At 37.4% G+C, this 27,343-nt stretch overlaps 1 protein-coding gene across 1 annotated transcript in view; it reads left to right on the plus strand.

The window, feature by feature from the left end:
* Positions 1–27,343, plus strand: part of LOC119781543 (mediator of RNA polymerase II transcription subunit 13-like) — a 118,108-nt gene that overhangs the window by 16,060 nt on the left and 74,705 nt on the right. The window contains 1 exon segment of the mRNA XM_038282039.1: positions 16,178–16,415. Within this exon segment, the coding sequence (XP_038137967.1) occupies positions 16,178–16,415 (238 nt within the window).

Raw genomic sequence — 27,343 nt, forward strand, 5'->3', positions numbered from 1 at the left:
ATATACAGGATATACTGGGTTCTAAAATTTAAGGCCAGATGTTATTACCAGGTGGTATTAAGAATCTGAAGTTCCCCCAAATATTCCTTATTTTACAAATTTTGTTCACTTCAAAATATGAAGCCGATTAATGGGAGTAAATGTGATATATGCTTTATTCAAGTGCATGCCTCACCCATGTTCCAATTAATCTGCCTCACAGTTTGGAAAGAACTGTAAATAAGGAATGGGGCCAAGGGTGATGTATGCTTTATTCAAGTGCACAACCCCTCCCCCCCAAAAAAATAGAATAAATTAATTGCGTCCACCATTAAGGATAAATTGCATTCCTTAATTCATGCACAAGTTAACAAAGTACCCCATACAACCATTGAACAAACCGGTTATTTTAAACTGTGTTTAAACTCTTTGTAAAAACAATTAAGCAACTGATCTGGAACATTGTTAGTAGTGTTAAAACCTTGCTTTAGTGGTACTCTGTATATAACAATATATACTGTATACCTCTTGGATTAGCATTCCCATTTAAAAGGCAGTGGCAAACTAACATTGGGTACAGTCAATGCCAAGTCTTGTCATTAGTAGAGGAATAAAAACAACAATAATTGTTTTTAAAAGGTAGAGTGCAGAAAACCAGCCGTTGTCGCCTTGCAGACTGCTTATCTCGACAGTTCAGTTCTTTTAGGGTTATCTGTACATATCAAAACATTATCGCTCCTTTATCAGGAAGTTATCCAAACTACATATCGCTGTGTGGAACACTGGGGTTTAGCTAAGCAATGATGGTATGTTGAAAGGAAGTGTGAATTTCGGTGAAGTGTAAGTACCCCACATTTATGCATAAGGAGCATGCAAGCCAAGCTAACACATACATATACTTCTTGAGTTTTTCTTCATGTATGGCAAAAAATTAGGCTTCAATTCTTATTTCATCAACTTCATTATTTGGCGTTTAGCATTGTTCTCTCACAGAAGAACACTTATTAGTACAAATCTGAGCTTTGCTGACCTTTCTATGTAGAGTTAAGAGTGTTACAATTAGAAAGTGCATTGTTAATAAGTTGACTTTGTCATCAATTTGTAATCTGATGTGCCTTTAGACCTGCCCTGGTTATACCCCATGTTCCACTTGATGGCAACTAGAGCAATCTTTAGTTTCCACCCTTCGAAGGTTAATTAGCAAAATGATAAATGAAGGAATGCATTAACAGCAAATTGTAGAAAAATGAAGTCCTCCGCATAGTTGAATACAAATACAATTGTCTGAATCTTTAGTTGTTCTAAACCTCAAGTAACAAAGTTTCTCTTGCAGTGAAAAAACCCCAATCTGAAATATCTGCAGAAGCATCCCTAAAAGATGCCTTTCACTTATGTTTTTTCTCTCTATATTACTACCTTCAGTTTTAATGGGAAGAGTTCTTCTTCATTTGAAAATCATTGCAATGGGAAACATTTATGATTACTTGTATGAGTATTTTCTCATCTTAATAACCACTTCCTGTATGAGGAACATGTGTCCGATTTAATGAACGGCTTTCATCTTTCATCCTGACAGGCACATAGAGAACTGAGATCCAATCAATGTTGGTAAAAAAAAGATAAACCCATAACTTACATGGGAACCTTTTAAAACGTTTTAACACATGAAGCATTAAATGTTGTCATGATTTGTAATGCAAGGAATGCGCTGGAAAATATTTGCTCTTTTTTAAGCCAACAAACATTCAGGCATTTTCGTCATCACTGATTTTGCTGCCAAAGACATAAAGAGAGGAGTAGAAGGAGGAAAAAAGAGAGCGAAGACGCTCCGTGCTCTATTCAATAGGCATCGGTGACAGCGAGAGAGCACAGAGAGATGAGAGGGAGAGTGAAGTCGAGAAAGATAATAGAGGTCAGGGTAAGGTCAAAGCTTCAGTCGGTATCGGCGATAGAAGGAAAAAGCTCTTGTTTTTGGTTCTGCACTCAATCAGAGATTGAACCGGTGGACCCGTTGAACACGGGGCTTGGAGCAGTTCAGGTTTTATTGACAGAGAAACAAAATCCACCATCTTCTTTTTCTCCTCCTTTTTATGCCTGCAGTATTGTTTTTAGCATGCAGAGATGGGTCTTTGATTTCTTTCACGCTAAACAGCTACAACCGCTGAGCTGCAATCTTGAAGAACCTACAGCTCAATCATTGATGAACTGATGCTAGACAAACATTTTTTGTATAGCTAACTCTATATAAGTCATCCTTTACATCATAACTTCTTTGGAATTTCTTTGTATTTACCATAATTACTACAAACAATCCTCTTTAATTAGTTTCTAGATTATCTTTAATGCTCCAAATCAGATAAATTAAGCTTGTTTCTGTTCATTATATTTTGATTAGGGCTATCTTCATCTATTACTTAAGCAGACTCAGTGGTTGAATTTACATTCCTGACAGGTTTTCTCTTATGTGTTACAAGTGATAATGTTTTCAAACTAAATATGAGAATTAGCTGTTTGTTATTGGATCATTCCTGGCTAACATTTAGCCCTGCACACACACGCAGACTGGAAACACTCAGCCACAGTGCTTTGCAAAAGTAATCACACTCCTTATAGTTTTTAAAAAAAAATTCCACCACATCACAACAAATTTAGAATAAGTAAAAAAAAAAAAAAAAAAAACTTAACATAATTTTAGAGGATTTTATTGTTGAGTTTAAGTCTTAATCCAAACTTTCAAAGTGGAAGGAACAAACTGTTAATTGCGTTTGGCTGTGGAACATTGGTCTGGAACATTCTAAGTCATTATTATGCTTTGATCTAAGGCATTGTATTATAGCTTCGGCTCTTTGTTTTTTTGTTTGCTTTCCTGCTAAAAAGTAAACATCTGGTTCACTCATTTGTTGCCTCTTAGTGCTTCTCTTACAAGTTTTTCCTGTATTCAGTGCCATTAATCACTGCTGAAAGAAAAGAAAACCCCACAGCATAATACTGCCTTCACCATGTTTCACAGTGGAGATGGTGATTTACAGTCATCATTTTCTCCAATATATCCCATTCTGCAAGTAGAATGAAATGCTAATATTCTTGTCTAGATAGCTTTTATCTTAAACTTCACATTTGTCCACTTCATGGCTTACAGAAAACTGCAAGAAGGTTTCTTATGCTTTTTATTTCCTCTTACTTTAACAAAGGATTTTTTTGTTTGATACTCAGATTTCAGAAAATGTCTTTACCCCCCCTCTTTTTAGATGATAGAATGAGAATCACATTTATGAGCTTTTCCTATGTGATACATTTTTTTTCCCCGTGATACTATTTTAAACTTTTTCACAACTGTATTTCTGACCTGTTTGTTGTGTTCCTTAGTATTCCTAAAGCTGTTTGATTACAGATGCTCCCTAATAAACCTCTAAGCCCTGCACAGAGCAGCTTGATTCATCCATCCATTTTCCATCATGTTTATGCCAAGCGGGGTTGAGAGTCAGGTCACCAGTCCATCACAGGGCAGCTTGATTCATACTGAGTTTATTTTTTATGTAGATAGCCTTTAAACACCTTTACTGTAACAAAATGTGTTGAACAGTTGCAAACTTTCAGAAGTGCAAATCAGGTTTATAGCTGCTGTCTCTCATCATCTCTGGACATCAGCTGGAAAATATCTTTGCAACCCCATCCATGCCTATATCTTTCGAGCACTTCTGTTCTGCACATTCTCACAGCTGCTTGGCGTGATGTAAGCATGCTGCTTCTGTGTGACAGTGTCTGGATGCTTCCTACGAGCTTGTAACTGCAGCTCTTTTCCCTTTCTTGCAACCATGCCCCGGCTAATCCTTCACAGCGGTTCATTGGTGTGTTAGGATAGCGTTTTCCACATGGCCAGTAAATACACAGCACCTGTGTTTGCACAGCCTCGGGCCACCAATTTAAGCAGGAAATATAAATTATCATATAAACTGTAAACTGTCCTTTTTTTTTCCTGTGCACAAAAAATGCAAAAATAAATCCCTTGACTGCACAAAAAAGAGTTTCTCATTGTTGTGTCACAGAAAGGAATAATTCATGAGGCTCGTTTCACATTCGTGTGATGAAAGGTTAATGATTCGCTATGATTATAAAACATATCATATAGATTCTGCACGAGATATTTCATCCAGTTTGTAAGCTAATCATGATCTGTTATTCAGCTTAGGCGGTTTTAGTGAAACACTATTAATTAAGCATATTTGCCTTTTTCATGGAGGAATAGGATTGATGCATAATATTTATTAGCCTGCTAAAATATCTTATCAGCTTCCGACGGATGTTAGGATTGAGCTGAAACGAGCACAGCTCCCCTCTCATCTCTTCCAGCCTCCAGTAGAAAAAAAAATGTCTGTGAGATGAGTAATTCTCTGTCTTACATGTCCGGAGTGGCCCATTTATCAGTGTGTTCGAAGGAGGGCTTATTTTACTTTTTAACACAACTGGTGTTCCTTAGCCGTAAATATATTTCTGGGGGTCTTATTCCCCCCCCCCCGCCTGTCTCCGTCTTTGCATTCAGCGGCCAACAGACAGCTGCGCCAAACACTGGAGGAACTTTTGACATTGACTGGGAGTGACGAGGCAGTGCAAGCAGATGTCTTTCTCTTTGCTTTGGGACAAACAGCATCCTTGACCTTGTCGTGGCTAATTTTAGTGCTTGGCTTATCACTGTGCCAATGTTTATGTCTTTCATTACACACACTGTCATTACAGGAGGGATGTGCTTGTAATTATGGGTACACTCTGCTTTTAGGGTGCTTGTGGGTGTCATGCTCATGTCTAGCGCTCACCTTTAGGATGCTCCATTGAATCTGGATCTGTGCATTAGAACCATATTATCTGATGGTTCTCTTTTTTTTTTTTTTGCTCCTAAATTTACCTTATTAATATTCCTCTCCCCTTACAGTTAACTAACCTGTCAAACCTCCTTTCTTCTTTCACTCTACATGCCTAGTTTTTCTTTGAGCTGCTCCTTTCTACCTGTCCCAGTGTGAAAATGGGTCAGTATTTTTCTGTTCTCGGTTGTCGTTGGATGGCTCTGTGCCCAGGCCAGTGTGCCAAACATGGTCCTCACAGCTGGGTTAACACAGGGGAGAAGAGGAGGGCAGTGTAAAGTGTTGAGAGACCCCTGGCCCCCCACTCCTCTCTCTCTTCCTGCCTCAGCATGCCAAATCTCTTTTCTGTTCTGCAATGCCTTTTGTCAACAGAGCTCATTCATGCACACATCTAAACACAAAGACATAAACAGCATTTCCTAAAGCATGAAAGCATCAAGGGTGTTTTTATGTTTATTATTTTTACAAAAAAAATATTACATAGTTGTTTCTGGTTCTGGTAGAGCAACAAAAGAAACAGATGAGATCAGATGTTTACTTACATGTTTATCATTCTCGCTAAAGTCATATCAAGTTTAGAGTACTTTAATCACTTCTTAACACTTTGTGTACAAACTGGAATTGATATTTTTTCGATAATTCCAACTTTTCATATATACCTACTTTAGAGGAAATTTGTCTTCTACTCTTGATCGGATTAGTTGGTTTTTTTAATATGCTGCTTGCCTGTCACTGAACCATGGCATAGAATTAATGGCATAGTCTATAAATGTCTAATATTTGTTCACTACATTTCTACTGGATTGTAATTAGAAAAGGATTGAAGGATACACTGCCTTTAAGACATAACACTTTAACAATCCTTTACCTGTACCATAAATCATTTAATCACTAGCTAAGCCACAGTGACAGATTGTTTTGGGCATCTAAACAATTAGTTCTTAAATGTGGCAAGAATAACTGCAAACATCCTGCAAAAGCTCTGTCTGCACGAATGAAGATTCAATTAATTTATTATGCTTAAATGTGTAAGTTGAGTATTTACATTTGCTTGGCTCTCAGTGGTTTGTGAAATATGCAAAAAACATTTAACATTGGAAGACAGTGGTGTCCCAGTAAAGGAACGGACCCAGTCCTGATGCAGCAAAACCCTTGCTTCCTGTACACTCACAGAAGTCAAGATGGTAGAGCATCAACAGATTCAACCATACATCCGTAATTCCTTAATTGTCAGACCTAAAGGCTGCCTCTGAAAGTTAGTCTTCCTCTTTTGTCCATTATCTGATTTTGTCCAGTTCTTAATCACCTTACTCAAACCATTGCCCTCAGATACAATAAAAATTTTCAAGATATTTAAGTCTGACCCAGGATCCACTAAGTCATTAGCTTGCTATACACTGGAAGATGTTGGAAGAGTTTGTCAAGTTTCTAAGTTGATGTGAGTGTTGTGTCAAAATGAGGGTGCCAACCAAGAAAAAGGCTCAAAATCTAAAATCAAATGAGAAAGCCAAATGCTTTTTGAAGAAAAGCTTTGTCGTAGCATCTCTCTTTGGTAGCATCATGCCAGGGGATTTATTCAGTATTAGTGGAACTTATGCTTTCGTTTTGAATGTCCCCAACCTCAACTTTATGGACATTTTTTTTTTAATCTTCCATAAAAACAAGTCTTCAAGGAACACCAGGAAAGCAACTCCTTTAAATTAGTTCTCACAAGTTTTGATAGGAAGAGCCTTCAAATTATTTTTATTTTTCTTCACACAATTATTTTTTTTCACACAATAAAGCCATTATAGTTTTCCAGGACTTAGTCGATGGCAAAAGCCATGTGGTTTCTCTGCCTTTTTCAAATATTAGAACCAATATTAAAGGAGAATGTATGTATGCATATATGTGAGCCTGTGTATAACTTTGACCATTTATGTATTAGAGAATATCCAGATAAACCCTAAAGTTGTGAAAACAGTAGATATTCCTCCCACTTTAGAAGAGGAATCATTCAATTAGGTTTTTTAAAATTCCTCTGACTAGAGCTTTAGGTAAGAGTGAATATTCCTTGGATCCATGTCTACTCAAAGCAATAAAAGCATCATTAAGACATAATGTTATTCTTGTTTCTTCTTCACTAATGACCAATGTGCTGGTTCTTTAGTAAAACTACTTATCTTTTTCTCTCATATCAATTTTATGCCGTACTATCTTTCCCGCTTATCTCTCTGCAGAGATTACACTATTTAGCATTTCCTAAGTGAAGTAATTCTGTTGTGAAGTTCTAAAATATTACCAGTAATACAATAAATGACCCCTAACATTTTAACCAACCTAGTAGATGAGAAACAGAGGAGAAGGAAAACCCTAAAGGCGTTTGTGGAGTTTGATCAGCATTTTTATCTGGCAAAGATGATACAGATCAGGTCCAGGATTTATACACCATTCTGTTCAATACATGGTGACCAGAGGTGGATAGAGTACCTGAATATTGGTAGAATTACAATATTTCATCATATATTTACTCAAGTAAGGTCAAAAGTAACAATCCAAAAAAGTACTCAAGTAAGTTAAAAAAGTAGTAAAAAAAAGCTATTCGGTAACTGATTTACTTTTTAGTCATGATCATAACATCTGATGTAATATTTTTCAAATGGTAAAGTTAGGCAACATTTTAAAGGTTTAGCTAATTTTGGTGTTTAAAAAATGTGTTTTGACGGCTATTTAGAGTTCTACTTAAAATTTTGGGAAGGGTTGCTTTAAAAGAAATATTTAATTAAGTTCAAAGCCATAGATCTTGATTTAATAACCAAAAAAAAAAAAAATAATAATAATGATGATGATTTATAATTAATAATAATCTGTACTCGTATGTATATTTTCTCCCTATTAATGCTATTCTACTATTTTTTTTTTCTGGTAGTCCAAATATACTCACATACGCACTGATCATATCAATAAAAAAAATAAAATCAAAGTTTTGGGCTTCTAAAAAGTATAATTTACTATGAACTCAGTACTTGATTAGGCCTTGGATTGCATTAAAAATAAAGTCCCGGCAGCAAGACATATGTGTGGTAGTTGCTTCAATTGCTCTCTTTGCGACACCTCAAGGCAGCGGCCAGGGACAGCTCTCGACAAGTCCACGAAATATACCATTCAAAATGCCACAAACCAGGCATCTATCCCACATCTACGACCGCCAACATCTGCTGGAACTAAGGTCACAAAATAACAATAAATACGACCACTCTTGATGCACGAGACGGAGGAAGTGAGGCTGCAGAGGGGGGCTAATGGTGAAGCTAAGGAGGAATCCCCAGCGCTAACACAAAAGAGGCCATGAAAACTCTATATCAGTCTATCTCTGAGCTCCAATCTGCACACACAGAGGGCGTTTTCAGACAACAACCTGATCCTGAATGTAGAGAAAACTAAGGAGATCATTGTTGATTTCAGGAAGAACCAACCAAACCACACTCCATTGCTCATCAACAGCTCAGCTGTAGAGGTGGTCAGCAGCACCAAATTCCTGGGGGTGCACATCACAGACAACCTCACCTGTGTATGTACCTCCTGCGGAGGATAAGGAGAGCACACCTGCCCCCACCCTCCACACACCTACCCCTCCACAGGACCTTCTACAGAAGCACAATAGAGAGCACTGTGTGGTGTAGAGGCTGCAGCGCCTCAGACTGGAAGAAAGTGAGGAGAGTAGTGAGAACTGCAGAGAAGATCATCAGGGCTCCTCTTCCCTCCATGGAAGACATTTCACCCCAGTGCTGCGTGTCCTGACCCCTTAAAATTATAAATGACCCCTCACACCCCCACCATGGACTGTTCTCCCTGCTGCCCTTTTGGGAAGAGGCTTTAAAGCATCTGATGCAGGTCCAGCAAATTCCAAAACAGCTTCTTCCGCACTGCCATTAGACTGCTGAATGTCGAATAAAATGGGAAAGAAACAAAAAAGGAAAATGTTTCAAAAACTGTAAATCATACACCAGTCTTATGTTAACATTTGATGCTTATGTGTACATTTGATCATCATGTCTACATTTTATCACTGCTTCACTTTACAAATGGAAATGTCTTCAGAGCTGTGCTGAATTAAATTTCTTTTGTATACAGTCTGTTTACAAAATGACAATAAAGTTTGTCTTAGTCTAAAGTCTCAGTCTTTAGTTTATTTGTATTGTTGGATCTGGCATTTTTCATCTTCCTCTTAGCAATGAACCATAGTTTCTCAATGGCAGTTGCCTGCAGCTCAAGCCCTTAAGGGCTACTCACCCGCAACTTTTGGGTGTATCCCTACTTGCCTCCTTGGCACGTAGGCAAGGTCGGGGGTATAATTCCTAGAGGTTTCATACACACAAAGGATGGCCTTAAAATTGCATGCATGACTTTCCTTAAAACGGTTGTGATCTATAAAAAAATAAAGGGAAAATGTGCATTCTTATTCCCACATTTGGAGACAGGGAAGCTGGCGACAGCAATGTTTAGCTGGAAAACCCGAACCTACATTGCATCATGATTGTTCTCAGACATTTTATTTTGCTGCATATAAAACTTTAATCATTGATTGACTTCATCATATGGATTGAAACCTGCAGTGTGATGTTTATGCTTGCAATGCTCACAGTCCTGGATGGTAATTGATAGTATGACCAGTCAACCCATCAGATCAGTTGTTATCAAACTTACTTGTGGGGTCCCCCTTTGGTTTTCAATGAAGTTCTCCCAATCTTGCTTTTTAAAAATGTTATTTCATTAAATTGTATGTCCTGTCTGGTGGTGTAGCACTCAATTTGTTTTCAAGGAGAAGTCCAGCATAATTATTTTTACAAGTCATAGGAGCCAACAAGTCATTACAGCTTTCTCTGTAGTACTCCATTTGATATACATATATATTTAAAAAACTCTTTTTGGTATTAATTCAGATCGGAAAGATACAGAGACAAAAAACAAAAGGATAAAAAAAAAAAGGGAGGTGAAATGTTAAAAGGGAGAGTTGGAGATAAGAATAGCGGAGAGAATAAAGGATAAATAGAAAACAGGATAACATCTAGGAACCTTCTTCTACACCCGCAGAGAGGGGAAAAACAACAACAGAGCTAAGAGAAAAAGTATCACAGGCTCAAACAACCAGAAAAACTCAGTAAGAAAAAGAAAAATACACAGTGTCATTTAACGCCAGACGTATTAAGTGACAGCTGCAGCTAATTAAAGGGTTAATCTGTATATGTTTATTTGTAGACACCTGGAACCAAACATCTGTAGGTGTGTGTGTGAGTGTGATTGTAAATGTAAAGTTCCCTCATAGAAAATGCTCAATATTGGTTGACATGAGTTGAAGACCAAACACTCCTAGGGCACCAAGGCAGACATGGAGAAAATTGGACCCCTATACATCCAAACGGCCCTCAGAACACTGGAGCTCAAGGAAGACCAATAAAGGGATAGATGTATCAAATTTTTTTTTAATAGAACAGAGAAGAGCCCCAGTAAATTCCCCAGAGGCTGTGGTGTGGAAGCCTCAATGGGCTGCAGCTTCATTTGAGTTGACCAGAGGGCCCAAGTTCATGGCAGAGGCCTGGCAGAGCAAGGGGTCTGACCAAGGTACCAGCCACTGGCAGAGAGTACTTACAGTGGGAAAATTGGTTTCATATCAAATAGCAACCTGAGATGATCAGAACCAGAGGTAGCCTAAGACAAAACCCCACAAAGAAACTAACTAACCTGGGCTGCCAGACTGATTTAGACCAGGCTCAGACTGGGGATGCACCGATCGGATATTTTTATCGGTATCGGTCCAGCTATAAGGGAAAAAAAACTAGCTCGGTATCGGTGACAATTGACTCGATATAGGGGCCGATCTATTCATTCTAACTCAATGCTATGCTCTGCCATCAGTCGGCAGCGCAACAACACAACACAACACGGTCATATTATCTATAACAGCACCAACTTAATAAAACACCTCCAGAAGTTTCATAACAAGGAACATGCTGAGATTACTGGCAAACAAAAAGGAAGCAGCGGGAAGCAGCTAACTTCTTTGGAAGCAAAGGAAAGAAGTAATATTTTTACAGGCCAAAAAAAATCACAGTGATGAAACTTGATAATGATAATGACGCTTTTATTTACATTTTCACCAAGTCAGAGAACTGGTTTAAGATGTTGTGCACAGTTGTTAAATAAATGAGTCATAACATTTATATTTGGGTTGTTTCCTATTTTTTTTTTAAGAAAAGGGAAATCAAATCATATGCAAAGAAGAATGATCCTATTTTTTTTTCACACAATAAAACCATTTTTTAGCTAATAATTTAGTGCTGTGTTTGGTATTGGTATAGGCCGACATTAAACTACAAATATCTGTATCGGATTGGAGGTGAAAAAAGTGGATCGGTGCATCCCTAGCTCAGACTCTGGTCTAAAATCTACTGAACCATAATGCAGCAGATGTTTCTAAAGTCAAGTAGGCGGCTGCAGTAAAGTAATGTGTCAATGATGGCCATTATTATGTCCTGAATGAACTAGATATATCTGTAAAACCAAAACAAATGGTTGTTTTAAGGGCTTTTCTTTGTAAAAGATGTGTTTGCATCACATCTGTTGTTATCTGTTTTGTTCAAACCTGTTTCCACTGACCCTGTTTGCATAGTACTAGTCATGCCTTTAAAATTTGGTTCTTCCTGCTCCTTTCCGGACTGATATGCCTAGATTACAGCGTAAGTCAGTCTGGATTGACAAGCTACAAGCATACTTTAGCCATACTAATCAAAATTACAAAAAGAAAGGAAAGACTTTGCATATTTATTTCTATGTCTAATTAAACTATTTAGGGCATGAGTTTCACTCATGGGACTGGGTTATTTCCCCCTGTGGGAAATAAACATTTCCTTTATAGACAGAACTTACAAACTCCTTACAGAAAGCCTTGCACGACCAACTTTCCAGTACACAATCTTTTTATTCTTTCTTTCTTTTTTTTCCCACTAAGTTCAAGGGCCGCTTAATGCATGGAGTCCTCAAAGTGGCCACATGATTCTAGACTGTCTGATGATTGTTACATCTCAAAAGTCCTTCCTTTATTTTCCTAAAATTCCCCCTTCAGTACTTCTCCTTTTCACTGACATGTACTCTGTGTCTAAAATGAGCTCTGCTGTGGGGATTTTTAGCAGCTGTGTCTCAGGGGTGTCCTGATGTTAGATCTATGAGTTCACAAAAGGATCTGATGCTCTCTTTCTTGAGTGCACATATTTAAAGATTTTCTCGACCACAGTTCACATCATGCTCAGAGGCAGTAATCCTGTCTCTCAGGAAGCATACACAAACCCAACTGAGGAATGTGCTTTACAAATTTAACTGCGCGTGACACCATGTGGGTCAGTTTCAGTTCCCTGCTACACTTATAATATTTACATACTCTAATAGGCTAATAAAATGTCCCTTTTAAGCATCTGATTAACACTAGGAAGACATCTGATCTTCCTTGTTTCTATTCTTTAAAAATTGTTATTTCTAAGCAAACTTTTCCTTGTATTAAAAGGAAAAGTCTGCTCCATGTGAGCTAAGTTGTTGCAGCTGGTGTTTGACGTGAAATTGACTATTTTATGAAAACTGTTGTCAATTTGCAATTATAGCATTTTGGAAATAATAATGAACCCCTATGTTTTGTCCAGAAGGCTAATGATAAATGAGCTAAAGGAGAAGACAAAGTGTCAGTCATTTCTGTCAATGAGTGTATGGCTGAATGCCCAGGGCAGCATCCTAACAAAAAAAAACAGCAACTGTACTTTGAAAATTGATCCATCATTTGTACTCTTAACAGTCTTTATATTGCTGATCAGTGCGTACCCAGCTGTGTTGTCTTATCATACTAAATATTCTAGTAGTTCAATGCAAATTTCTAATGATACAAGCTGCTCTCTGATTCTAAACCTCTAAAAGGCAACAGAAATGGATGAAATAGAAATTTTGCCTCTATTATATTCTCACAACTCAAACACTGTGACAAGCCAGCCTATTCAGTGATGTGTTATTTAAAAGTGCTAATGGATTTAAGAACTACCCACCTGCCAGTAAGTACATCAACCAGATGGTTTAGAGAATATTATTATCTGTTTTCTTTTATTGTACCCCCCTGCATTTTATAGTAGGTTAGTTTAAACGTAAAATGGATTTTCCGACACTGGTTACAGACTGATAAAAATGTTTGATTTATGAAAAAAGATAAACTGATTCTTTATTTGTGGATTAGGAGGAACTGTAGTTTAATAGAAGAAAAAACGATATCCCCTTCATTATGCAGTGTTTAAAAAATGAGAGTCTTGCCCAAGATGCATTTTCAGCAGGAACTGTCAATGGTCTCAGTAGTTGGAAATCAGGTTACCAGGTGGCCCTTTTCAGTAAAAACTAATTAGTTTCAGTAGAAACTAGTAAGAAAAAATTCTGCGCTAGTTATTTCACAGACTGTTTCTTATCTGTTTCTACAGATCATGACAAATTTTCTCCTTCGCATGTCCTCCTCTGTCTGTGTACATATAGATCAGAGAGGTGGAACTGGCAGTATGCTCTTTTAGCAGCATCTATGCACCCCCTGTGCAAGGGTGTAGGAATATGTTTACAATTGGGGGGGAGACATGTCGGAAATCTGAGATTCTTAAATATTCAACAGAAACATATCTTAAGTACGCTACTTAAAAAAAAGGCTATTTAATCTTTTACTTTATTCTTTTATAAATGTGTCTTGCTAAAATAATGCATTTAAAATTTACATAATGCATTTGTTCATAAGATGTGAGCATATCACCAAACAAAATGACTGGAGTCTTTTATTAAGCAAAGGGAGATGTCTTTCAAGGGCTTTAGCCTTTGGCATGTTTAGTGTCCGCATACGCACTAGAAAATCAAATATTTCAGTTGGATTAAAAAGAATTCAGTAGGCAACAAAAGCGCAAAGTCTGATATGTTTTATTTTGTCAAACTTGCAATAATGGTCAAAAATGAATTTATATAGGTTGACAGTGTGTTGAAGAATTATGGACAGGGCACTTTGAAGCATCTGGATCAAAAACGCATTCTAAACCTTTGGTAGAAATCTATCTATCCTTCCATTTTCTGTACACCCTGTCCCTTAGTGGGGTTGGGAGGTGCTGGTGCAGGGTACACCCTAGACAGGTCTGTCCAGACCTTTGGTAGAAATGGCGCCTTTAATTCCAGTTTGCAGTAGAGAACAGAGAAAACTACAGAGTTGTCAATGTTGTGTTAATCTGGTTATAGTCTAAAAAGAGGAGCCAGCAGTTTATTTGAAGAAATAAAGGTGCAGAAGTTAATTAGTTGGTTAACCAATGCAGCTGCCGCTGCTAAGAATTAAAATTAACTCTCCCTGTGGTTTTAACTAACAACCAGGAGCGCGTCAGGTATAACATCTGTCCATTTCGGTGAAGCAAAACCACACAAAAAATAAAAAATCCTCGTAAAACGCACGCCCAGACCGGGCTAATTTCAACACAAGGGCAACAAGGGCAACACCTTGTGTTATGTGACTGTTACTCACACTGACATTTCTCTTTTTAAAAAAGCTGAGTAAGTCCTGCTGCTGTTTCAGCCTTTTAGTTGGTGGTGGCATTGTACTGAAATGAGATCTAAAAAAAAAAAAAAAAAAAACATTTTGGCTAGCGTAGCAAACGTCTAGATAAAGTTAGCAGTTAAATATTGGATGAGTGATCATCCTAAGACTATGGAAGAGGATTAGGGCCACTGAAAAAAAAAAGTTTAGTGATTTTTAAATTTTCTTTCAATTTAATATGATACGAGAAAAAAAGTCAGAATTCTGACTTTTTGTCTCAGAATTCTGTCTTAGAATTCTGACTTTTTTCTCAGAATTCTGACTTTTTTTCTCAGAATTTTGGATCTTAATGTAGATGGGCACCATGAAGGAAGAGATGTGGAGCACTCAGCTTCACTGACAAAGATTTGAGTTGTTTGAGGTGGCCAGTGACACAATGGTGGAAAATGACAGAATTAGGCAACTTTTTACGTGCCCGAGGGGTCCCCTCATTAATGGAGTAGCAGAAGGTCATTAAAAAAAGAGAGCTAGTCTCTAAAAAAGACATGGCTATGGCTTGATACTAACATGTTTGTTAGCTGTCAGAATTCTGACAAAAAAGTCAGAATTCTGAGATTAAAGTCAGAATTCTGAGAAAAAAGTCAGAATTCTGACATTAAAATCAGAATTCTGAGAAAAAAGACAGAATTCTGACTCTTTTCCCCATGTTAAACTGATTTTTTTTTTTAAATCAGTTAACTTTTTTTTTTTTCAGTGGCCCTAATCCTCTTCTGTACAAGACTAAGATGACTAAACCAAAAAGATTCAGTTTCTATATATGAAAGTGAACTGACAACAAGACGTTATAAATAGGCAATATTCATAGCAGCATCCCGACAGACCATTTTACCTCATTCACAAGTTTCTGACTTCTGTGTCGCCGTTTCCCTCCCTTCTGAGTGCTCAAACACTCAGCAGATTAGAGAGGGGAGGGGGAGTACAGTGACCTAACGCTATGCTGCGCCTTCAAAATAAAAGCACGCTCGTAAAAAAATGTCAAAATCTAATATTTTGCGGTAGAATTTTTTGGGGGGGACATATCCACTTGGCTTTTTTATTGGGGGGGACATGTCCCCCCCGTCCCCCCCCCCCGCTTCCTACGCCGCTGCCCTGTGTCATACCTTTACTTTGCTTTGTCCCCCCTAGTATTTGTGACCTCATATTCTCCATGACAGTCAGTCGTTTAGTCTAAGACTGAAGCAATTAACTGGAAAAATCGTGATTAATCAATTATTAGGATAATCGTCAACTAATTTAGTAATCGGTTAATTGTTAATAGGCGTGTAGAGACTGTAAAACATGCCTGTAGCTGACACAGCAACCCACATACAACAGTAATTATTTCCAAATTGTAAAAAAAAATATATAAATATTTTGAATTTAAAATTGTTCTGGTTTACTTTTGTAAAAAATCTTCCATAAGGAATCTTTGGCTATCCAATTATTAATCGATTAATCTGAATTTTTGGAATAAAGACATTAGATAGTATTTTATGAGGACAGCTAAAGCTGTATGAATACATTGTGTGGATTACAAGGCTGTATTGTTCCCTGTTAGTCTAACTGTCCTTCTCAAGCCAACTTCTTCCTGTTCACTATAACCATACCCCACATACACACACAGCAAAAAAGCATTCTGAACAGACTGCAGTGATAACTTTACCTAACAAGAACTCATTTTGAACTTGTTGAACAGCTTAAAGTTCACAGCTGCGGTGCTTTAATCGTTACTCTTCTCTTCCAGGCGGAGTTGACGGGCATCAAATGGCGCTGCTACAGCTTCTGCAGCGGCGGGGAATACGGGCCCGTGATCTCGGCCCCGGCTCAGGATGACCCAGTACTGCGCAGCTTCATGCAATGTGTGCAAGCCAACCTGCTGTGTGTGTGGCGACGCAAGATCAAGCCCGATGCCAGGGAGTTGTGGATCTTCTGGTGGGGCGAGGAGCCCAACCTCTCTAAAGTCATTCATCATGAGCTGAAAGGTAAGAAAGAGAGGGGGGGAAAGGGTGACAGAGATGAAGGATGAGGCTCGCCGCTCTGCTCTATCCGTCTCAATTATTTTTTCATCCCATCGGTCTTTACCTCAGCTTCTATTGTGCCTTAAAGTTTGGGATAGAGGCTTGTATATGCAGCATAATTTGATAGCTACTCTTTATTACTCTGAACTGACTTGTATAGACTGGGGAAATATTACATGGGATACAGCTATATAGTGGTTTCAGTGTTTTTCTTTTTAAATGAAAACCAGCTGAAGACATATGAAACAAAGCTGTATACCAGACATGAGTACCAAATAGATCTAAGCATTAAACTGTGTCTGTACATAATACAGTACATGAGCTGCAAAGGCCAACATTATAGCAGAGTCAATATTCAAGTTATTTAGTTGACTGCAGATTTGAGCTGCCGTGCCATTTGTTCACAATGCTCTGATCACATTGATCTGTTTTCTATGCAGTGCGCCTCTTTTTGAGGCTCCTATGGCATAAATGTGAAATGTGTTTGGTTTGCAAACTCAAGCCTTTTTGTGCTGCTTCAGGAGTATCGCTATGATAGCGACAGAGTGGACCCCCCCCCCCTCGCTACTGCTTACCAGATACCTGGATTTGTGCCTATGCGTGTTAGTGAAAATTACACTGAGATATCTCAATATGGAGAGTGCTACTGTCAGCATTATTGTCCCTATTTATAGAGACATTTGCATTATCTCCCTGTGCACGTGTACTTGCTGTCCAACATATCGACCGAGACAGAGGGAGAGAGGGAAACAGGAGAGGGATTATAATGGGCTTGGTTTTGCAGAACAACAGCCAGGAGGGGAAAACAGGTATATTGGTTTGAGAGGTTGAAGCATCAGTTACCTAATAAGCTGACTTGATGTGAAAAGGCCTCTCAGGGGCTGCAGTAAGTATTTGCCAAATGTTCTAACTGCTGCTGCAGGGAGAGAGCCCTTTACTCTGTACAAATGAGCTGCAGAGAGTTATATTTGCACCAAGCTGTACTTATGTACAAATAAGTGCACCATCCTGTGGTGGTTCACAATGGCCTCCCTGAATTATGTATTTTGTTGTACTTATTGATTTTTAAAGATCCACCCGGGCTACTAACTGTCACAATAACCCAAGTAAGTCATTGTGGTGAAAGAGGGAGGCAGTGGTTAGATTTTGAGAGCAAAAACTTCATTACCTGAAACCATAAAACGAAAATGTAGGAGTGTGAAATTTTAGCGTTACCTCACCAATTTATGAGCTGCTAATGGCTGCCGAAAATATTGATTATGACTCCCTTTGAGGTCCAGTGAACTTGATAATAACTGAGACTATTCAATTACATTTTATGGCTATTGATTTGGAAATGCTGCTGTTGTGTCACTGCTTTCAGAAGTGTGATTTTATTTGTCTGTTTATTCATAAAGATGTCATCAGTAGATTGGTGTTACAAAGATTTTATTTGTCTCCATGTCTCATTTTTATGTTACTAAAGAAATGTAGTGTTTTGCCACAACAACAATGTATTTAAATCTTTTTTCTTTTTTTAAATCCCATTATGGCTGCAGTGTTCAGATAAAAAAAAAAAAAAAAAAAAAAAAAAAAAAAAAAGATATATATATATATATATATATATATATAGCTGCCTGGAAATAATAGTACTAAATAAAGTAAAGGCGTAATGTAAATAAAGTTACATTACGCCTTTGTTTGGTATTCTGTCTAACACCCAAATTACAATTGAAATGCTTTTAGAGTATATACATTGGCTCACACTTAAGATAGGGCCTGGTTGTATTTGCATTGACCATTTAGGCTGTTGTTTTTTTATTTTATATGCAAAACATTTGTTAAACATTTGAGATTATAAAGAAAAAACTTTATTTATGAATAGTTCTGCTGTACATTTGACCAATAATTGCAGCAATCAGAGCTTTCTGCAAGAGCTATAATCTCTATAGTTAGGATCAGAGGTGATGTTTCATTGTCTGTAAATGAAAAAGTTATTGCAAAACTGGATTTTATATTTAGATTAAAAATAGTTACAAAAAAAATATACATTTGAGTTTTGCTGGGTCCACTGATTCCAACATGTGCTATTAATGATTAGCAGGGTAAGCATTGCTAAGTGTAAACGGCTATCTCTGTTTGTACAAGCATCAGAGTATAAACCTACACCTAAGCTTTGGGTTTTTTTAATGGCTGCTAACATATTCAGAAATGCTTCATGGCAGACAAAATGGAAGAGTTAAAAAAAGATGAAGCAGAGAAACATTTGCTGTATTTTGTCCAGCCTTCTTCTTGACTTCCACTTAGCTACCTAATTCATGATCTCTCTTACACAAAAAAAAAAAAAAAAAAAAAAAAAAAAAATGGAGATGTCAAACTGTTTTTTCTTACAGAGCTCCTTTAATGTTTAAGGTTTTTTTAATCACCTCACATATATCGAAAAGCTATCTGTTACATTTCTTCCCTCAGTTTCAGCAGTCTTCACTGAAGTTAGTTACTGCAATTTGTTTGCCCTCAGATATGGTACATTTGCTGAACTAAAACAAGATTGGATATTTGAGTTTCTGACCAGCTAGTTTTGTTGAGAAAACTTTGCGTGACACGTTTCCCCAAACACAGGGTATCTGTGATCTTATTAAGTTTTATGATACTCAAGAGAAATGTCACCTCATCTGAAAAGTGTTGCAGAAAACAAGTGTTACTAGAAAACTGTTCTTTAGTATTTGCACAAATGTTTCTTTTGGAGAAATGCTTTAAAATAAAACAGGTGCAAAAACACCTACACACTCACACAGATGCACAGACATGAACATTCCTCCTTCAAGACTGCTTCAGTTATTATGTAAAATCTCAGTGGCATTTTTTTTTTAATAACTCTCCTTATGTGCAGAAAATAGCACTTAGGGTGTAAACGGGACTTTGTAATTGTTAATTAAAGAGAATCTGTGTTTTCTCCAAATTAGAATCATTTGTAATCCAGGGAATATTAGTGTTATATTAGATCTCAGGAAGCTGCACATCTAAACATCTATTCGCTTTACTTGACTCTCTCTCTTGCAGCTTTTGCCGCATGATCTTATGATCCTTGCTCTTCATGGGATTTTTCCTGGTGTCTTGAAGGTTCCTTGCTTCCTTTTTATTACAGCTGGATTTCTAACTGACTATTTAATAACTAATATAACTAATATTTATACATTTTTATGCATGAAATAATTAACTGTTGTTTCAGTGTTCTGAGAAATCTGAGATCCTCTAGACAGATATTTAGAGCGTTTGCCACGAGATATACATCAGCTACTGGGAGAGGTTGCATCAATTACTGTTCATTGTTTTCTGTTTATAAAGATAAAAGGGTTTTCAGATCGAATATCCAGAGAAACCAGATGTAACAAATTAATGATTGTTGTTGCTAATCGATCCCATATCCACACACAAATAGTGTGAGTTAATTCCTGCGACGGAGACGCTCTTCCATTCAGAAACGAATGGCTGATTTATGCAGATTTGACAGAACGGCAACAGCTGTCGCTGTGTGAATAATTAGCAGCCCGTTTCATGTTTTGAGTCATAAATGGAAATTAAAGCAGTGCGGATTTCTGTGTGAGAAGGCAAGGACTGATGTCCGTCTGGAAAATATTCTGAAGGTTTAATTGCCCAGTTATTGATAGGATGTTGCTTAACACATGTGTGAAATGAGTCTTCAGAAATTTACACAAGAAAAATTTTTTTGTCAGTGAAGTATATGACTAAAATAATAGCCTGGTCTGCCATACTGACATGTATTTACACCTTCCCAATATACAACACATTGACTGCAGTTGTGTCTCTACCTACTTCCATTTCATAACCGTCAGTGAATTATCCTAATGAATGTGTATCAGAGTATCTTACTTTAGTTAAAGATTTCTATTAAATATCCCAACTTGGGCCAGTCTCCCATAAAAAAAATATGAGGCTTTATGACCCCTGATTAAACCAAAAATTACTCATGAAATCTCCTTCCTATTACATATATTTATTGAGATCACATAACCACATGCCAGACTGAGTATTGCATAGAAAGTTATTTAACCAATTATTTGTTTAAGAGAAAGAAAAACAGGGTTAGGTTTGTGAGAACATTCAAGCAATGGCTTGACTGTAGGGATGCACGATATAATCGGCCTCCTATCGGTATCGGCCTGTATCGGCCTTAAAACTGAATATTGGACATCGGCCACCCCACCGATATTCAACCCGATATTTGATCAGCTTCTGAGTTTCTAAAGTCTAAAAAAAAAAAAAATACTACTTCTTCTTCTTCCTCAAAAACTTATTTTTTTACAGACTTAAAAACTTCTAAAGACAAGGGAAAAAATATTGATACAGTAAAATATCACAATATCCTTATATGCTGATATATTGCCATTTAAAAACACCATATCAATCTCTTTTACTAATGAAATATTGCTATATGTCATCGTTATGCTACGAAATCCCCCGAAAATTCACTAAATTTTGCCATATGTTTATGTCAATATATCAACATTTATATGTTGATATATTGACGCGGTATCGACCTATTTTACTAACAAAATCTCACAAGAATTTGCTAAATATCATATTTGATATTTGAGTATATCATTTATTAACGTTTGCAGGGCTTTGAAAAACAGCTTTTGAATAAAAATGGATTGGACCACCAACTTCATGTGGTGGGGGATTAAAGGGCTCAGATGATCCCAGATGAAACCAGAGGCTATGTTTTTGACACTGTATTGGTCTCTTATGTTGAAGAGAGAGCTGATCGTAAAGGCAAAGCTCTTGATTTACTGGTCAGTCTGCATTTCTCCCCTTACCTATGCATAAAAGCATCATGTTAGAAAGCAGAAGCTGGAAGAGGCACAGAGTTGAGCCACTTCTCCTTTACATGAGAGGACTCAGATGAGGTGGCTCAGACATATTTTTCAGATGCTCACATGATGCTTCCCTCGAGAGGTGTTTTAAGTTGATGATCTTCCTGAAATTAATTGTGTGAAAGTGAGATAACCATGTAAATAAAAGTTTACAGACTTAAAATGGTCCAGAAGTGTTGTAGGCATGTGTGTAAAGATCAAGGGCGTAGGTTTGATTTTAACTTTGGTAGGGACACTATTCTTCAGTTTCATTGGTCCTTTGCAAAAATATGCATGCTCTTTTTTTATGCTTAATGTGAGCTTCAGGGCTCATTTTGTTTAAAGAGAACAGCAGCATTTCTTGCTACATTAATACAAATCTTATAAGCACTACATGCACTAGATGCTGTTTATCAATATTTAAAGCATAACTTGCTCTGATGAATGTGGAATTAGGACTTTTTTCACTTTGAAAAGGATTGCATTTAAATTTACCTGCGACTAAGACCAACTCTTATTATATACTAACCCACTCTTATTTTTTTTTTTATCTAATATGCTCTCTCTGGATCGATCATGCAAAATAATACATTCAAGGGACAGCAAATAAATGTATTGTATTTACGTGTGCACTGGAACTAGGAGAGGAACTGACACTGAGCATTTAAAATATTAATATTAGAAGTTGTACATCTGGGCTGTAGTTACTCTGTGTAGCTAATTTAATGTATTTTATCTATGGCTGAAACAATCATATTAACAAATTATTTAAATAATCGTGAACTAATTTAGTAATTGATTAATCGTAAACAGAAGTATAGGGCCACTAAAATGTGCCTTTAGCCGACAGAGCGACCCACTTAGAGCAGGAATTATACCAAGATTGTAAAAAATATGTAAACATTTAGCATTTAAGAAGTAAAAAAAAAAAAAAAAGTTTCCTCCAAAGGAAACGTTTAAACGTTTCTGTTTCACCTGGTTTCATTTCATAAAAGATCTTCTTTAGGGAGCGTTTGGCTATCTGATTAAAAGATAAAATAAAAGAAATCCTAACGTTGTTAACTTACATTTCTCAAGTTCCACAAATCAAAAAACTCTCTCCTGCTTCTTTACAGAACTCCAGTCAGAAGCTTTCGCCTGTTTTAGCGTAGATAATATTTTTTTTAATTTGGACTAGTTTCGTAGCCCAATATTTATGGAAGCCCGTTTCCGCCACTCTGTAAAAAAAAAAAAAAAAAAAACTATCTCAATATAATGAGATACTATCTCATTAAAATGAGATAGTATCTCAATATAATGAGATACTATCTCATTATAATGAGATAGTAACTCAATATAATGAGATAGTAACTCAATATAATGAGATAGTAACTCAATATAATGAGATACTATCTCATTATAATGAGATAGTAACTCAATATAATGAGATACTATCTCATTATAATGAGATAGTATCTCAATATAATGAGATACTATCTCATTATAATGAGATAGTAACTCAATATAATGAGATAGTAACTCAATATAATGAGATAGTAACTCAATATAATGAGATAGTAACTCAATATAATGAGATACTATCTCATTATAATGAGATAGTATCTCAATATAATGAGATACTATCTCATTATAATGAGATAGTATCTCAATATAATGAGATACTATCTCATTATAATGAGATAGTTTTTTTTTTTTTTTTTTACCAATTTTTTTAAGTTAAAATTGAGTATTTGTGGTCAATAGCTCCCAGGTCATGTGACCTATTGATGCAAAATCAGTGTGAAATTGTTTTACTAGTCTCTGTAGATGGGGCACACTCATTTGTTTTTCATTTTAACTCTTTTTTTATTTTTTAGCAATTTTTTAAGTTAAAATTGAGTATTTTTGGTCAATAGCTCCCAGATCATGTGACCTATTGATGCAAAATCACTTGGAAATTGTTCTACTAGTCTCTGTAGATGGGGCACACTCATTTGATTTTCATTTTAATTCTTTTTTTTATTTTTTAGCAATTTTTTTAGTTAAAATTTAGTATTTTTGGTCAATAGCTCCCAGGTCATGTGACCTATTGACCCAAAATCAGAGTGAAATTGTTCTACTAGTCTCTGTAGATGGGGTACACTCATTTGTTTTTCATTTTAATTCTTTTTTTTTATTTTTTTTAACCAATTTTTTAAGTTAAAATTGAGTATTTTTGGTCAATAGCTCCCAGGTCATGTGACCTATTGACCCAAAATCAGTGTGAAATTGTTCTACTAGTCTCTGTAGATGGGGCACACTCATTTGTTTTGCATTTTAACTCTTTTTTTTATTTTTTACCACATATGGACACCCTTATGCTTGAACATGGTGTTCGTTATGGACAATCCATGACGAGCACAGAAGTCCAACAACAGAACACCACTCGAGTTCAGATCGGGGCGACCATTCCTCCCAACCATGCCCCTCCAGGTCTCACTGTCATTGCCCACGTGAGCGTTGAAGTCTCCCAGCAGAACAAGGGAGTCCCCAGGAGGGGCACCCTCCAGTTCTCCCTCTAAGGCCGCGGTTCTCAAAGTGTGTGGCGCGACCCACTGGTGGGGAATTGAGACGTGACAGGTGGGGCGCGCCAAGTTCCGGTGTGTGTGTGTGTGTGTGTGACTATAAATGTAGAATGTGTGAGAGCAAACTGTCCTTATAGCTGTATGTTGCCGCTTTTTAGACCAATCAAACCCACAAAGTAATCATTAATAGCCTACATGCAGTCTAATTAAAAGAACATTAGATATGAGAAAAATTTCACCTGGAACTGAAGTGCCAAAATAATGATTGACGTGACGTCGGCATATTATTTGTAACGGAATAAACTTTCGCGCCCCAGTGTTGCCAACTCAGCGACTTTGTTGCTATATTTTAGACCCCTCCAGCGACTCTTTTTAAAAAAAGGGACTAGCGACAAATTAGCGCCTTTTGGAGACTCTTACGTGAAAGCACGTATCATTCCTTTTCTTGTCCTCCAGCGGCAGGTGCTGCCGTGGGGCGCCTCCCCCATCCCCACCCCGTTCTCCCCCGCTATCGCAGGAGTCCCTCTCAGCGCTGCAGAGACACAGCATGTTTACCCTCAGCGTCCAGACTGCAAATAAAGCGCACATGCGCCGGGATTGACGGCGCAGGTTGATCATAAATAACTGAATTTGAAATATTTTATCTTAAATAAATAGGACCAGTTTATCGAAATGACGTCTGACTCCACCCTGAAGCTCAGGTTTAATGCTCAGACTAATAGTGAATTCTGGTTTGGAGTGGAGAGGGAGTATCCACTCATCGGGCAGAGAGCTGTGTGCATTCTTCTTCCCTTTGCCACATCATATCTCTGTGAGATGGGCTTTTCAACTGTTGCTTCACTGAAAACAAAATACAGATCTCAGCTGAACATTGAGCATTACTTGAGAGTGGCAGTATCAAGCCTGCAACCCCGTTTTGAGAAACTGTGCAATGCAAAACAGGCTCATTGCAGCCACTGATGCAGGGATAAATAGACCTGTCTTGCCAGATGGATTTCACTTCTTTTCTTTTATTAACAGATTGCAGAGTGGCACTTTAATTTTTTCTATCTTTGAGCTTGATACAAATTTTGACACAGCTGCATTTTCATTTTCTTTATTTTTGAGCTTGCTGTTATTTGATGTAGATAGTTTGTATTTAGATACTACTTGTTACTTCAATAAAATTGGAAAATTTTAAGATTGTTGCATATTTCATTAGCATTGTGTTGGGGCGATGGGGACAGGCGGGGCTTGAAAATTCCCCCTTGTCCAAAGTGGGGAATGACAGAAAAAGTTTGAGAACCACTGCTCTAAGGACTCCAAGAAGGGTGGGTAATCTGAACTGTTGTTTGGCCCGTTAGCACAGACAACAGTCAGAACCCGTCCCCCCACCCTTAGGCGGAGCCCTCTCGTTCACCGGGATTAACCCCAACGTACAGGCACCGAGATGGGGGGCAACAAGTATGCCCACTCCTGCCAAGCGCCTGTCACTGTGGGCAACTCCAGAGTGGAAGTATGTCCAGCCCCTCTATAGGAGACTGGTTCCAGAACCAGAACCATACGTCGAGGTGAGACAGACTATTTCTAGCCGGAACCTCTCAGCCTCACACACTAGCTCCGGTCCCTTCCCACCAGCGAGGTGACATTCCACATCCCAAGAGCCAGCTTCTGCAGCCAAAGATCGGACCACCAGGGTCCCCTCCCCCGGCCAACACACATTGCATACGACCCTTATGGCCCCTCTCACGGGTGGTGGGCCCATGTAAGGGGGGACCCAACAATTCACACTGATTTTGGGTCAATAGGTCACATGACCTGGGAGCTATTGACCAAAAATACTCAATTTTAACTTAAAAAATTGGTAAAAAAATAAAAAAAGAGTTAAAATGAAAGACAAATGAGTGTGCCCCATCTACAGAGACTAGTAGAAAAATTTTACACTGATTTTGGGTCAATAGGTCACATGACCTGGGAGCTATTGAAGAAAAATACTAAATTTTAACTTAAAAAATTGCTAAAAAATAAAAAAAGAGTTAAAATGAAAAACAAATAAGTGTGCCCCATCTACAGAGACTAGTAGAACCATTTCACACTGATTTTGGGTCAATAGGTCACATGACCTGGGAGCTATTGACCAAAAATACTCAATTTTAACTTAAAAAATTGGTTAAAAAAAATAAAAAAAGAGTTAAAATGAAACATAAATGAGTGTGTCCCATCTACAGAGACTAGTAGAACCATTTCACACTGATTTTGGGTCAATAGGTCACATGACCTGGGAGCTATTGACGAAAAATACTCAATTTTAACTAAAAAAATTGGTAAAAAAAATAAAAAAGAGTTAAAATGCAAAACAAATGAGTGTGCCCCATCTACAGAGACTAGTAGAACAATTTCACACTGATTTTGCATCAATAGGTCACATGACCTGGGAGCTATTGACCAAAAATACTCAATTTTAACTTAAAAATTGGTAAAAAATAAAAAAAAAACTATCTCAATATAATGAGATAGTAACTCAATATAATGAGATAGTATCTCATTATAATGAGATAGTAACTCAATATAATGAGATAGTAACTCAATATAATGAGATAGTATCTCATTATAATGAGATAGTAACTCAATATAATGAGATAGTATCTCATTATAATGAGATAGTAACTCAATATAATGAGATAGTAACTCAATATAATGAGATAGTAACTCAATATAATGAGATACTATCTCATTATATTGAGTTACTATCTCATTATAATGAGATACTATCTCATTATATTGAGTTATTATCTCATTATATTGAGATAGTTTTTTTTTTTTTTTTACAGAGTGGCGGAAACGGGCTTCCATAAATATTAATTTATTTTAGCGTCTTTTTTTCCGCGCTCCAAGCACCCGCGCGCGCGCACATACAGACTAGAAAACACGCAATCAGAAAGAGAGAAGGCGGAACTTAAGGCAGAATAATCAGAGAGTTAAACCGCGCAGCACAGTTGATGCGCTGCTATGTGAAAGGGACAGGAAAGAGCAGGCAGCTGCAGCTACCAGGCAGAGAAGCTGCGAGAGGAAAAGAAGCGGCTGCTGTATAGTAAATTATAAACATATTGTTTACATCTGATTATTGGTAGGGACAAATAGGTCCTTCCAAAATTTTGGTAGGGACATGTCCCTATGGTCCCTATGCAAACCTACGCCCATGGTAAAGATGGATATAGATTTAGCAATCATAGCGCTGTAAAAGTTCTCAGCGTTATCTGCAACTGTAACTGTTACCTCTTTTTTTTTCCGCCTTGCCACTGCAGCGCCCAGTCATGCCTCTTAACGACAAACCATAAAGCATCAAGTTCAGCTCACACGGACGTTCTCTCCTGAAATCAGATGGTCTGTAATGTATGCAGCATATTAAAAACGCAGTGTGGGCCGAGCACAGTTTGCAAAGAAATGGGATTAATGTGTTGAATGGGCTGAGTCATCAGCATGTTGCCAGTACAGCCAGAGAGAAAGTGACATATTT

This window comes from Cyprinodon tularosa, unplaced genomic scaffold (assembly GCF_016077235.1).
Source record: "Cyprinodon tularosa strain WSP-4 unplaced genomic scaffold, ASM1607723v1 ctg179, whole genome shotgun sequence".
In the NCBI taxonomy this organism is placed as follows: domain Eukaryota; kingdom Metazoa; phylum Chordata; class Actinopteri; order Cyprinodontiformes; family Cyprinodontidae; genus Cyprinodon; species Cyprinodon tularosa.